The sequence below is a fragment of the Carcharodon carcharias genome, chromosome 4 (genome assembly GCF_017639515.1).
Source record: "Carcharodon carcharias isolate sCarCar2 chromosome 4, sCarCar2.pri, whole genome shotgun sequence".
Taxonomy (NCBI): Eukaryota; Metazoa; Chordata; class Chondrichthyes; order Lamniformes; family Lamnidae; genus Carcharodon; species Carcharodon carcharias.
Genome location: NC_054470.1, coordinates 163,774,310 through 163,789,587, shown reverse-complemented (window position 1 = coordinate 163,789,587; position 15,278 = coordinate 163,774,310). Strand labels below are relative to the sequence as shown.

General features: G+C 42.3%; 1 protein-coding gene across 1 annotated transcript in view; it reads right to left on the bottom strand.

Moving 5' to 3' along the window:
- Positions 1-14,749, bottom strand: part of thbs4a (thrombospondin 4a) — a 118,024-nt gene extending 103,275 nt beyond the window's left edge. The window contains exons 1-2 of the mRNA XM_041186018.1: positions 14,620-14,749; positions 9,062-9,268 (exon numbers count right to left, since the gene is read on the bottom strand). Coding sequence (XP_041041952.1) covers positions 9,062-9,268; positions 14,620-14,701 — 289 coding nt within the window. The 5' untranslated portion in view covers positions 14,702-14,749. The remainder of the gene's footprint in view (positions 1-9,061; positions 9,269-14,619) is intronic.
- Between the last annotated feature and the right edge of the window lie 529 nt (positions 14,750-15,278).

Sequence of the window (15,278 nt, the reverse complement as noted above, 5' to 3'; positions counted from 1 at the left end):
AGAATATTTGAAGACCCACACATGTGAGGCCATCCCTTTATCCTGACAGGGCCAAGAGGGTAATCCCTCAGATCCCTGGTTGACTCGACAATAAAAAAATATACCCAGTTTCACAATTCATAATACACCTTGGGATAACAAATGATAACAGTAATTTAATAAAGGCTGTGTTACATTTTATTACACGTGTAGGATGTAAGATACAGGGAACCCATTTGGAAACTCTACTTAAACCAATTATAGCAGTTGTTATTGGAGGTGAAGGTGGAAGAGGAGGCATGGGAAAGAGGTTAGAGGAGATGTTTGGTGCCAGAAGATAGAAGCCAGGGGGTTTGAGAGTAGTTCAGCGGAGGTAAGGAGAGTATTCATTGACAGGGTTAGCATTGCTCTCCAGAACCACCTTGCAGTAGCGGACAGTCGTAGTAGGTGAGGCCAAGATGCAACAGATCTTGATGGGGTCCAAGCAGATATAGTGATAGGTGACTAAACCAGTTGTGCACCATTTAGACTAAAACGTGCACCCATCTCTTTTAAGAAACAAAAGATAGGGGCAATACTAGGATGAGTGAACATGATGGAAGAAAGTAAAGGTTTTACTGGGGGAGAGGTCATCAAAGCTTGTGGTGAAGGAGCCATTAAGAAAATCATCAGTGTCATGGTGAATGGCAGGCCAAAGACTAAGCCACTGGGATTTGTAAAAAAGTTCCTTCCAGTGCCAGGTACAGGTGGAGTTGGAAAGGGTTAGAAGGACATGGGTATTGAGGATACAAGAAAGTAATCGGAGATGAGATCTAGAGAGTAGAGAAGCCATGTCACATGGCAAGGCCGAATGGATGGCCGGGGATGAGCGTTTGTATGAAGGTTGGTGGGGGGGGGGGTGGTTAAGGGAGGGCAGTGAAATTGGAGGAGTACCAGCAAGGTTAATTCAGATGAAGATTGAAATCACCATGGATGAGGATTTCCTCAATTCAGAGGTGAGGAAAGGAGGGAGAGGAGGATATCTTGTAGAAAAACCCAGGATGGAGCTTGGGGTGACAGAAGAGAAGCATAATAAAGGAGATGTTAGAGGGGTGGAACAAGGTGAGGTGCTTTAAGCAGAAGAGTAGGGAGAGAGATTAAAGTCTAATTGGTGAAGCAGAACCATAGTGCAAGCATATGAATTTGGGAGAGGTGTGATAGAAAATATATTCCGGTAAGAGACTTCAGTTAAGCACAAATTGTTGCTATCCATGAGCTGAATTTTTGTCAAAGATAAAGTCAATGTAATGACTCCCAATAGGGGCAAGGATGGCAACAGTTTTATTCACAAGTGAAAAAGTATTGTGGTAGGAGATGAGGAGAGGGTCAGTGATTGTTGATTCATTGGCAGGGTTTGTAGAGGCCAATGATATGGATGCGGTGAGTGAGAAGGGAAATGGATTGGCAAATTTAGTCCCCTCTATTGGCAAACTAGGTTGGAAGATCAGCCATAGAAGAGAAGAGAACAGAGCCAATGGAATTACTGCTGTAAAGTTTAATGTGCTAACTGCTCCGAGAGACCTTTTGGAGAATGTCAAGAGATGCACATTGGGTATCCGTAGGCTTATCAAAGGGATTGAACTTGGAACAGTGGGAGGAGAGTTGGAAGGCAGATGAGTAATGATGAATTAGAGGTTAGGAGAGCAAAATACCCCAGAGAGAAGAAATGAAAGGTCATGACTGGATGACAAATTAGGGAGTGAAGGGCTTGAGAGACATCAAGAGAACAAAATAAGAATTCAGGACCGAATATGCAGCCAAAATGTACACACAAATTGTCACAGATTCCATTTCAGATTTGAGCATATGAGCTAGGTTAACACTTAAAAGTCATATGGAGAAAGTGCTACATTGTTGCAGATATAATCTCTAGGGGGAGGCAATAAACTAAGGTCCCATCTCCCTATCTATGTGGCACAAGTGGGTATGAAAGATCTCAGGGCAATATTTAAAGAAAACTAGAAAATTCTCACAGCTGGCTTGACCAACGAACCAACATCACCAAACAGATTAAGTGATCGCTCATCTCTTTGTTGTTTGTGGGATCTTTCTGAATTATGGTGGAAAGGCCAAAGACCGAATAGCAACACATTGGAGTGGTTGCAGAGAATAAATCGATTCCAACCAATATAAAGCATCAACAATTAACTGAAAACATAGGAAGATTATTAAATAGAAAGAATATAGTGAATAGATTAACTAAATTTTTGTCCAAACCCCCTTCTGTTACTGATCTCAAGGTGGATTTCATGTCAGAAGGGCACAGAATGTCAAAATGAAAAAAGGTTACTGACTCCATTCAGCTCAGTTAGCTCATATTTCAGGATTATTTTTCATCTTTTTAATGCAACAAACCATGATTCATTCTGCTGTTTGGGTTATTACAGACTGATGACCCAACCAATGTGATTTTTTGCACTATACCAACTCTGAATGTGTGATATAACACTAACTGTAGGAGTCACAGAGTCATTACATCACAGAAGGAGGTCATTCAGCCCATAGATTCCATGCCAGCCCTCTGTAGAGCAATGCATTCAGTCCCGTTCCCCCACTCTATGCCCATAACCCTGCAACGTTATTTCCCTCAAGTGCCCATCTAATTTCCTTTTAAAGCCATTCAACATTTCTACTTTCAGCACTCATAGGCAGTGACTTCCAGGTTATCCTCGCTGGTAAGGAAGTTCTTCCTTACATCTCCCCTCCATCTCTTAACGTTTAACCTTTGGACCCTAGTCCTTGTACCATCAGCAAACTTTTCTTTGTTTAGCTTATCTAAGGAGTCAGTACTAAGACCATCTTAAAATTTAAAAGGACTCAAGTAGCCTGTTATGTTTTAAGCTTCTAATGCTAACCAAGACTAATCATAGCAACTGCTTTCCAACGTTATCAGAGCTTTGCGCATATGCTTAAGTACATGTGCTTGGAACTCTGAGATTGATGTAAGTAGTGACATTAACCATGGCTACATGCTCAAAGTATGGATAGGGTGCATTTGTAGCAGAGGTTTAGCATCAGTGTGAAGCAGTATCTATTTCACACCAATGCTAATCTTGGATAATTTTGTTAAGGCCCAAAATGTCTCGGAGTTGAAGCAGAGTGAGAATTCTGCCTCCACGGAGTATCATTCCATTGTAGTCTGCAATCAGACTCTAACTCGAGATTCAGGCTGCATTTGCATTATGACATGCAGCATTGGTGTGCTACTACAACTACAACAAGTTACATTTATGTAGCATCTTTAATGTAGTAAAAGATTCTTATGTGCTTCACATGAACGTTATGTTGGGTCCATATGATATAAAAAGAAATCCAAAACTTTATTCCTTTTGCCATGTTTAAAAAATGGACTTTCTGCTGAACTAAAAAGATGGCCTCTACAAGTCACATGATCATAGGCTTGGCCCTTTGTTCTGGGATCTATCCCCAGGAGTTTCAAGGGCAAAATAATTCTTCATTCAGCCTGTGGAATCTCACACCTCATTGTACAAACCCCTTGTAATCAAAGAAAGCAGAGAATGTGCAGACGAACTAGCTCCCCAATCTGAACCATTACAAAAACTCATTATACCAGAAGAGATGCTAATAACCACCTCAGCTCTCTCTCTCTCCTAAGGAGGAACAATGGAGTTCTGGCCAGAAGCACAGAAACTGACTGTTAAGCTGCAATTGGCTATTAATGGGCATGTCACATGACCCAAACCTCTGGCCTTTTGGACCTCTTTAACATCATATCTTTGACCTCACAGGCAATCTTCTGTTTAACAACCAATAAGGGAACCACCAAGATGCAGAACTCCAGGCAGAACAACAGCCTGGTCCTTGAAGCCTGTTTCTGTGGAAGATTTCCTACCATCACTTGCAGAACCATCCCAGTCTCTGTGTACTGTCTTCATCTTGCAGTATCAGCACCAACTGTAAAGTGAACTCTATAACTCTGGTCTTCAGGCAGCTGAACCCGAGCTCCCAAGTGAAAGAATTCCTCATTGGACTCTGACTCACATGAACTAATATCTATTTCTGTGGTTCTTGCACTGTCACTACCCATAGATGTAAAACTTTTTTTTCTACCCCCCCCCATCCCCCACTTTACTGTGTGTAGTGTATAGTGGAGTGGGAAGTTGCAAACACTCCTCCCCCGGGTATTGAATGTGGAATGAACCAACCTTCTGAGTTAATCAAAACACGAGTTCACTGCTGGTTATTAATAAGTTGGATCACCCAAACTGAGTTGCCACCACATACTTTAAAAATAATTCAAAACACCTTCTGCTTACCGGCAGTTGGTGAGAGAAAATAAGTACAGTTTACCTTTCTCTCTCCTGTTCGTAACAGTTATCTAACACAAGCCATTTAAGGCAATATCAGGATAGATGATCAAAAGCGTGTTAAGGAGATAGGTTTTAAGCGGCATCTTAAAGGAACAAAGAGAGATAGAGACATAGCAGAGGAGTTTAGAGAGGGAATTTCAGAGCTTAGGACCTAGGGAGCTGAAAGCAAGGTCGCCAATACTGAAGCAATTAATATTGGGGATTTGCAAGTGACCAAAATTGAAGGAGCACAGAGAATTTGAAGGGTTGTAGGACTGAAGGAGGTTAAAGAGATATGGGGGAAGACCATGGAGGGATTTGAAAGGAAGGATGAGAATTTTAAATCAGAGGCACTGCTGGACATGGGAGCCAACATAAATCAGTGTGCACAGCCTTGGTGGCTGAGCGAAATTTGGTGCAAGTTAGGGAAGGGGGCAGCAGAATTTTGAATGAGCTCAAGCTTATGTAGGACTTCACGCTAGGTGGGCCATAATTGGCCTGCCCAGGTAAAATGATGGCGCGCCCCGGGGCGCCAATCAGAGGCGCACCTCCACATGCCCTCTCTTAAACATCCCCCCCCCGCCCCCCCCACTGACGGGGGGAAAATTCTGCCCCTTGACTGAAGAGATTTCTCCTCATCTCAGTCCTAAATGATCAGCCCCTTATCCTGAAACTGTGCCCCTTTGTTCTAGATTCCTCAGACAGGAGAACAACATCTCAGTACCAACCATCAAGCTTGAATGTTTCAATGAGATCACCTCTCATTTTTCTAAACTGCAGAGAATAAATCAACTTTAAGCACAGCCAACCTACCCAATACCTCCTCTTTATCAATTTACAGCCCAACCCCAGTGTCTCAACTACCTCATCATTCACTATGACTTGCGTAGCATCTTTTTCCTTGGTAAAGACAAATGCAAAGTACTCATTTAGTGTCTCTGCAATGCCCCATGCCTCCATGCATAAATTGCCATTTTGGACCTTAATCAACCCCACTTCTCCTTTTACCACCCTTTAATATTTATATGCCTTTAGAAGACTATTCGGTTCCCTTTAATGTTAGCTGCCAATATCTTCCCAAAGGGCAGAATTTTGTGGTCCTCCATGGCAGGTTGGCAGGCAGGCCCTAAAATTCCCCGGACGGCCTTTCCACAGCCCTCCCACCTGCTCCAACCTATCTGCAATTTTACCGTGGGATGGCTGAGGCCTAGGCCGGCCCACCTGCCCTTGTCCCAAATGAGACCCTTAGATGGGCTTTTAATGACCACTTGAGGGCTGTTTCCTGCCCAACATCAATTTTGAGGCTGGTGGGTGGAGTTCAAGGGTGGTTGGGGGAAGCCAGGCAAGTCAACCTGCTCTGGCCTTAGGTGCAAAGAGAGGGCTTCGCCCTCAATGGCCCCCTTTCCACATCAGGCACCCCCTCCCCCCCCAAGGTCTGCCCCCGTGGGTTCTCTCTCCACCCCCTCAGCCTCACACTCCTCTTTGCCCATTCCCCCCACTCAAAGCTCACCTCCCCTCCCTGCCATGTCTCCACCCGTACTTACCTGGCCCTGAATCCAGGACTTTGAATCTAGGGACTGCTTGCAATTCTATTCCTGGTATTGTTGCTAATGGTGCTGTTGGGACTACAGAGCTGCCAGCTAAACAGATTGAGGGACAGAAAGTCCATCTCCAGCCAATTAACACTCGATGGAGTGTTGGAAACACTGCCATCCAAAAAATCCTGTCCATACACCCTCTTTGCTTTTCTTTTTTTTTATCACTTGCCCTCTGAATCTTCTATATTCAGCTGGGTTTTCAATTGTATTATCCACCTGCTATCTGTTATAATAGGCACACATTTTCCATTTTATTGTACTGTCTATCACTGTCATCATTAGGGGTACATCATTAGCCCACAAGTGAATTTATTTGCCCTACTTTTCCCCATCATGGGAATGTACCTTGACTGATTCCCCCTTTGAAGGCAGCTAATTGTTCCCCTACCATTTTACCAGCCAAACTTTGATTCCAATTTATCTGTCCTCACGTTTAACTTTTATTACTTTTGATTATTCCTTGACCTTTTCTGTGGCTAACCTAAACCTTATGATACTGTGATTATTGTCTCCTAGGTGTCTCCCTACTGACACTTGATCCACTTGAGCCATCTCATTCCCCAGAACCAGAACCAGCAGTGCCTCCTTTCTCAATGGCCCAGGAACATACTGATCCAGAAAATTCTCCTTAACAGCAAAGCATCAACAGACTTTTGTGCCTCAGTTATATTGCAAGTGATGCAGTATAGGGGCATTTCTAAAGATGTACTTAAAGTGCAGCTACAGTGTTTGTGTGAAGTAGATACTCTTTACAGCTTTATCATCCCATTTGACCCCAAGGTGAGCTTCTGGCCACACATCTACTCCATCACCAAGGTCACCTACTTCCACCTCCTTAAAATCACTTGATTCCACCCCAGACCTCATTACAGCTTTGTATCAAACATGAGTACCATGACATTGAGGCAACATTCAACAAGTATGCTATCAAGACTACCTAGTAAAACAGCCAATTGTCTCAGCCCCAGTACATCATTTAAGAATTAATAACTGCAGCATCCTATTCTGACTATCTTCAGCTGGTTCATCTTTCACCATAAGATCAGAAATAGAGCTGCTCACTGATGATTGTGATGTTCAGCTCCATTTACAATTTCTCAGATTATAGAGCAGTAGGACCTAAACAACGTCCAGACTTGGGCTGGTTAGTGTCAAGTAACATTCATATCACACAGACAATGACCATTTATAACAAGAGAGAACCAACTGCATCTCCTTGACTTTCAATGGCTTTACCATCAGCAATTCCCACTGTCATGAAGCTATTAATGTATATAATATTTTGGAAAATATTTTCTTTTAAAATAGAGGTTTAGTCTGTGGTTATGTCTTAATTGGATTAAAGCTAGCTAGTCTGGGTGTTTTGACATGTACTAGTTTTTATATGTAAGAGAGATAGTGTGTATTTGCATTTTTTCAATAGAGCATTCAAGAAGTGGGTTGAAAACTTGATGCCTTTCTAGCAGCTACCAAGCAATATGTTTATATTACTAATAAAATTTGGTATAATGAATAGGATTTCATTGTTAAAAGGCAAAGTTCAAAGAGACTGGTGAGACAATGACAATTTGAATTCAATCAGTGGTGATAGGTATAACTTCAACAGTTTTTGGGTGTGCAGAGCAGAGGCAATGCGAGATCAAAAGGCAGCTGGAAGCCTCTAACTGGCTCCACAGTGAAAAGAACCTCATTTTGCAGTCATAAGGTGAAAATGCTTTGCCTGGTGTTTGGTTAAATCTATGGGTTGCTGTTGCCTTAATGGAGATTAGTTTGGGAATTTGTTAAAAAGTTACGATAGTAGTAATTTGTAGTAATGTGTATATATATTTTCAACCTGTGTAAATTAATAAAATTTTCAATTAGTTTAATGTAAAACCTCAAGAACTGATGGTCTGATTCCTGAATTTAGAGTTGCATCTCAAACATAAGACTTAAAGTTATAGGTTATGACAGTTGTTTAAAGTTTCCATCTGGGATTTTTAAAATAACTCCGCTTTACCAACTGCATCAGTCATAACAACTGGGGGCTCATCCGGGATAAATTATATTTCTAATTCCTTGATTAGTTAGGAATTGGTGAATCTTAAGCTTATGAGCACGAGAGACACTTTGGATTCAGGAGTCAGCAAGTGACCCAATTCCTGACTCCCCCAAATCTTTCCAGCACCTACAAGGCACATGTCAGGAGTGTGATAGAATGCTCTGTAGTTACCCAGATGAGTGTTGCTGCAAAAACAGCCAAGAAACTTAATATTATTCAAGACAGAACAATCCACTGGATAGGTGCTTCATTCAGTAGCCTAAACAGCCAAACGTGCAACACCAGTATATCATGGCTGCAGTGTATACTATCTACAACGTGCATTGCAACCACTCACCAAGGCTTCTTCAGCAGCGCCTCCAAAACCCACAGCCTCTATCACCCAGGAGGACATGGTCAACAGATGCATGGAAACATCACCTGCAAGTTCCCCTCTAGGTCACACACCATTCTGACTTGGACATATATCGCGGCTCTTTTATTGTCGCTGGATCAAAATCCTAGCACTCTCTGTCTAATAGCAGAGCAGGAGAACTTGCACCATGTAAAAAAACTTGAAAGACTTGCATGCATATAGCATCCTTCACAACCTCAGGACATCCCAAAAGGAAGTACTTTTGATGTGTAGGGTAGTCAGTTATAATCTAAGAAATGCAGCCACCAATTTGCGTACAGCAAGGTCCCAAAACAGCAATGTGATAATGACTTGATAATCTGATTTTGTGATGTTGATTGAGGGATAAATATTGACCAAGGCCCCAGGGATAACTCCCTTGCTCTTCTTTGAAATTGTGCCGAGGGATCTTTTGCGTCCGCGTTGAGAAAGTGGACAGGGCCTCAGTTTAAAGTCTAAGCCAAAAACTGGAGTGCCAGCCTAGATTTTTGTGCTCAAATCCTGAAGTGGGACTTGAACCCACAACCTTTTGACTCAGAGGTGAAAGAGCTGCATCATGGCTGATACTGAATGGTTCAGGCAAGGCCCACGAATGCCGTTTTAAGAGCAAATAGAAATGGGAAATAAATGCCAACATTGCTTGTGATTCCAACGTCCTCAGAATAAATTTTTAGAAAATGATTAAAACATGCCTTCTTACCTTTATTTAATCGGCCCAACACAGAAAATTCAAAGTACTTAATATTGCTTCTGGTGGAATAAAGTCCAAAAATGGCAGCAAGGGATTTTGGTTGCAGTTTAAACGTTGACACAATATAGAATTCATTCACGGTAGGAGTATCAGTGAGAGCTTGTTGTAGCAGGTCCACATAACCTCTGTACTCTGACAAAGAAAGAAGGTCAAGAACTGCAAAAGAATTGAAGAGAAAAAGCTTTTTAGGCACAGAATGTTACAAAATTTTGCTAAAACAGTGGCATGCAAAGTACCAACTGGAAAATGCATTATAAAGGGTAGAAGTAGCTTTCAAAGCTCTCTTCCATAACTCAGAGGATTGAGTTTCCTAGTTTCAACATAATGTAATAATAATTATTACGATTGTACAACTAATAGGAACATAAGAAAGCTGCAATAATAAAAGCCCATTTAGCTATATGCCCATTTCTCTCCCAATAATAGGGAAAAGGGACTAAAGAAACAGAAGAGTTGGGGCATACTGCAAAGGCTAAGGTTGAAGTAGCTGATGTTGCTATATAATCTACAACCAACTACATATTGGCGTCAAAAACGAAAACAAAATTACCTGGAAAAACTCAGCAGGTCTGGCAGCATCGGCAGAGAAGAAAAGAGTTGACGTTTCGAGTCCTCATGACCCTTCGACAGAACTTGAGTTCGAGTTCAAGAAAGAGTTGAAATATAAGCTGGTTTAAGGTGTGTGTGTGGGGGGCGGAGAGAGAGAGAGAGAGAGAGAGAGGTGGAGTGGGCGTGTGGTTGTAGGGACAAACAAACAGTGATAGAAACAGATCATCAAAAGATGTCAACAGCAACAGTACAAAAGAACACATAGGTGTTAAAGTTAAAGTTGGTGATATTATCTAAACGAATGTGCTAATTAAGAATGGATGGTAGGGCACTCAAGGTATAGCTCTAGTGGGGGTGGGGAGAGCATAAAGGATGTAAAAAAAAAAATGGAAATAGGTGGGAAAAAGAAAATCTATATAATTTATTGAAAAAAAAAGAAAAGAAAAGGAAGGGGGAAACAGAAAGGGGGTGGGGATGGGGGAGGGAGCTCACGACCTAAAGTTGTTGAATTCAATATTCAGTCCGGATGGCTGTAAAGTGCCTAGTCGGAAGATGAGGTGTTGTTCCTCCAGTTTGCGTTGGGCTTCACTGGAACAATGCAGCAAGCCAAGGACAGACATGTGGGCAAGAGAGCAGGGTGGAGTGTTAAAATGGCAAGCAACAGTGAGGTTTGGGTCATTCTTGCGGACAGACCGCAGGTGTTCTGCAAAGCGGTCGCCCAGTTTACGTTTGGTCTCTCCAATGTAGGGGAGACCACATTGGGAGCAACAAATGCAGTAGACTAAGTTGGGGAAAAATCACCAACTTTATCACCAACTTTAACTTTAACACCTATGTGTTCTTTTGTACTATTGCTGTTGACATCTTTTGATGATCTGCTTCTATCACTGCTTGTTTGTCCCTACAACCACACCCCCACTCCACCTCTCTCTCTCTCTCTCTCTCTCCGGCCCCCACACACACACCTTAAACCAGCTTATATTTCAACTTTTTCTTGGACTCGAACTCAAGTTCTGTCGAAGGGTCATGAGGACTCGAAACGTCAACTCTTTTCTTCTTTGCCGATGCTGCCAGACCTGCTGAGTTTTTCCAGGTAATTCTGTTTTTGTTTTTGTTTTGGATTTCCAGCATCCGCAGTTTTTTTGTTTTTATACATATTGGCGTGGTGAGTGGAGCATTGAGGAGATTGAATTTAGAGAACTGAAGATGGAATGAGTGGGTATGGGATGAAGATGGTTGCAGAGAGAGGGTGGATAAAGGCCTGAAAGGGGTTTATAGCTAGGAATGAGAGTTTCAAAATCAATCCCTTGTAGAAAGGGAAGCCATTGTAGGTTAAAGATGACAAGGGTGATGTGCGAGCAGAAACTGATGAAGGACAGTTTATATGGACAGTAAAGCTAAGATTTATTTTAAGTTTCTAGATGGTGGAGGATAGGATGTCCTTCATCAGTTTCTGCTCGCACATCACCCTTGTCATCTTTAAACTACAATGGCTTCCCTTTCTACAAGGGATTGATTTTGAAACTCTCATTCCTAGCTATAAACCCCTTTCAGGCCTTACTCCACCCTCTCTCTGCAACCATCTTCATCCCATACCCACTCATTCCATCTTCAGTTCTCGAAATTCAATCTCCTCAATGCTCCACTCACCACGCCAATATGTAGTTGGTTGCAGATTATATAGCAACATCAGCTACTTCAACCCTCTAGAGGTGACGAACGCTTTAGTGACAGTGGAGGTAATGGAGGGGTAGAATCATGTAATTTTGTTCAATAAGCTACACTAATACGGATTTTATTTCACTTATTTCACCTCCTGAAAGTTCAGCAAAATGTCTTCCTATTTCTCCACCCCAAGCTAATTAGGTTTACTCTTACGTTTTACATTATTCACCTTTGGTTGATTTCCATGAAATGCTTTCAAAGCTCTTCTCCATCACACACAGGATTAACTCCCCAGTTTTTTTAACACATTAAAGGTTACAAAGATAATACAACTAAGTACCAAATTAAGCTAAATATACTGGCACTTAGTTTGAAATGTTATTGTCTAGATGACTTGCTTCCTGGTGGAACACCTAACAGCTATCTTTCTGTTTCACATTAACACTCTGCTTCTACTTTAGTTTCCTTCAGTACAGGAGAGCAGGCAGATTTTGCATTCATTCAGAGCTCAAGTGATCCTCACTTATTTTGTTGCCTCCAGTGTTAAGAATGATTTAAATATATGATTTATGACATATTAAACAAATGATTTAAACACAGAAAGGCCTGGATAACATTTGGCCTTGGGCTGATAGGTGGCAAGTAACATACAAGTACCACACAAGTACCAGGCAATGACCATTTCCATCAAGAGAGAATGCAACCATTTCCCTTTGACATTCAATGGCATTACCATTGTTGTATCCCCACCATCAATGTGCTAGGAGTTACCATTGACCAGAAACACAAATAAACTAGCCATCTAAATACTGTGGCTACAAGAGCAGGTCAGAGGCTGAGAATTCTGCAGGGAGTAACTCACCTTCTGACTCCCCAAAGCCTGTCCACCATCTACAAGGCACAAGTCAGGAGTGTGATGGAATACTCTCCACTTGCCTGGACGAGTGCAGCTCCAACAGCACTCAAGAAGCTGTTCACCATCCAGGATAAAAGAGCCCACTTGATTGGCATCCCTTCCACCACGTTCAACATATAGTCCCTCCACCACTGACCCACTGTGGCAGCAGTGTGTACCACCTACAAGATGCACTGTAACAACTCACCAAGGCTCCTTCAACTGCACCTTCGAAACCTGTGACCTCTACCACCTAGAAGGACAAGGGCAGCAGGTGTATTTGAACACCATCAACTGGAAGTTCCCCTCCAAGCCACACACTATCCTGTCTTGGAACTATATCGCCATTCTTTCACTGCCACTGGATCAAAATCCTGGAACCCCCACCCTAACAACACTGTGGATGTACCTATACCACATGGACTGCAGCTGTTCAAAAAGGCGGCTCACCACCGCCTTCTCAAGGGCAATTAGGGATGGGCAATAAATGTTAGCCTTGCCAGCAACATAGACATCCCAAGAACAAGTAAAACAATCCAATGTAAAACTCGCTTGTTTACAAGAGTACGGCTTTTATATGATCAGTATTTAAGAACCCTAGCCATTCCTTACTCCTTTGAGTTGAATTCTTACCCTCTTGGAGATCCAACCATTACTTTCATCTTCTGCTATATTTTTGTCTTTCCAAATCCCCAACGACCCCAGATGTGGCCACAATTGTTTTGATGTTGGCACGACAATGTGACCCCTATAGAAACATTGACTGAGGAACAGATGGTCACAGTAATATGTGATAGAACTCTTGGATCTTACTGATAAAAGCACCAAAAAGTTAATGGTGAAGGACAAGGCAGAGGATTCAGAATGTCCGACATCGGATGTTAAATAACACAGACCTCCTGATCCTTCCAAAAGGACTTTCAACCCTTGTTCAAATTAAAGACTGCACATTTGTTAATATACGATCCATAACCCATGCCGCCATGAATCTGCATAAATAACCCACGTTAGTAAAGAGAGGTTACATAGTTGCAGAGAAAATAGTGCCGGAACAGTATTATATTAAAACTAGGATGGTTTACAATTCGGTATTTTCATAAATACTTAAAACTACTTCTCCGTGATCAGATTTTAGTATAAAAGCAAAATACCGCGGATGCTGGAAATCTGAAACAAAATCAAAAATTGCTGGAAAAACTCAGCAGGTCTGACAGCATCTGTGGAGAGAAAGACAGAGTTAACGTTTGGAGTCCAGATTACTCTCCTTCAGAACTGAAGAGTCATACGGATTTGAAACGTTAACTCTGTCTTTCTCTCCACAGATGCTGTCAGACCTGCTGAGTTTTTCCAGCAATTTTTGATTTTGTTTCAGATTTTAGTAGCTGTTTAACGTTTTCTTATTTAATTATAACATGTTTGGTTATATTTAAATGGTAGAAGTAATTTTGCTTGGGCACCAGTTTGCCAGTCCATGGCTGGGTCTGCTATCTTGCATCGTGGGCGGAGTTCCAAAGCGAATTGAGCCTAATCTCATTCTAAAATACTTAAAATTTCCTGGAGTTGCAATAATTACTTTTCGAATTTGGGAAGAAAAGGGGGAACATGGTGGCAAACAAAGGTGCTCTTATTGTGTTCCTAACTTGATACTTGACTCGCTCTCGCTTTCCTGTAGTCTGGGTGTATATATGGACCATGGATTCGGGATCGCTGTACCTCAAAGCATCGCCCGAGTAATCAAAACTAATGAATATAACAGTTTAACATTAAACAGATGACGATCTAATGAGGAAAGTAGCAGATGGTTGTGATTATGTCTCACAACATACTAATTTTGCACTTTTACCATCAGTGGGGCAAAGCATCTAATTTAAACTGCTCTATAGACTCGAACGCATTTTAATGGGCGCGGGTCCATGTCTCACCATTGTAAACCCCGCACCACAGAGATTCCGTCTGGTAACAGCTTAGATTTCAACCTTCCACCGGGTGCTGTAACTTCTAAAACAACGAGCCAATTTCGAAGCTTTGTAACATTTTGTTTAAAATTAAAGTTCCCCCCCCCCCCAACCCCCCCATCTCCCCCTTCAGGTGCCGGATTCATCATCCCAGTGCAACATTTAACGCCTTGGAGGTAACGTTAGTGAGTCTGCACGGTACTCTTACCCCAGTCACGCTGGAAACTATTTTTTCTTCTTAAATCACGCTCTTTTCCTGGGTCATTCATTCAGTCCGGATTTCCCTCCTTTCAAAACGTGGAGCGTTAACGAGGTGCATCGAAATGTGTTATTTTACATTTTATAGCCATTAGTGAAAGAATTCCCTACTCAATGATGCGGGATCATTCGCCACCGAAATCAAAATCCAAACCCTTCTGCCTCAGTTTACCTCATATACTCACTTTCTGGTTCCGAATCGGCTGAAAAACCTGGAGCCGCCTGGAGGAGAAGTCGGAAAATCAGTATCAGACTGGTCCACTTCATCTCTTCAGGGTCTAGGAAGCCAGTATTTCAAGAAGCTGCGGAACTATTGCTGCTAAAATAATCTCAGAACAGGAGGGTTTCGAGGATGGAAGCTGGGAGTCTGGCTGGAGAAATGATTAGCACCAACACCGGGGCATTGCTGACACTTAGCTGCTGCCCCCTGTCCAGCTGTGCTGTGAGGGAGAGCTTCTGAATGACTTTCCTTTTTAAGTCCCCACCCCCCCCCCCCCCCCCCCCACCACCCTCACACGCTCGCCTCACACTGAGAGAGTGTGACGACAAAAAAAAAGTTGCTCCATATGTGTGAGGATTTGCCTGGCTTCTCCCACCCTTGGGATAATGAACAGAAGTTTACCTCAATCTTACAGATTGACGTGTGTTTGAAAAACGCAGCGGAAAACCGATTAGGCACGATGCTGACCATCCTGTAGTGGAGGAGAGGGAGGGCAAAAAGAAATACTCAGTAAATTACAAGAAGGCTGATGTTTATCTCACAGGACCGATTGCACAAGACCAGCGATGAAAAGTTAGTTTAAAAGGAGATCAGATGCACTGCTCTGACTAGATAGCTTGAAAC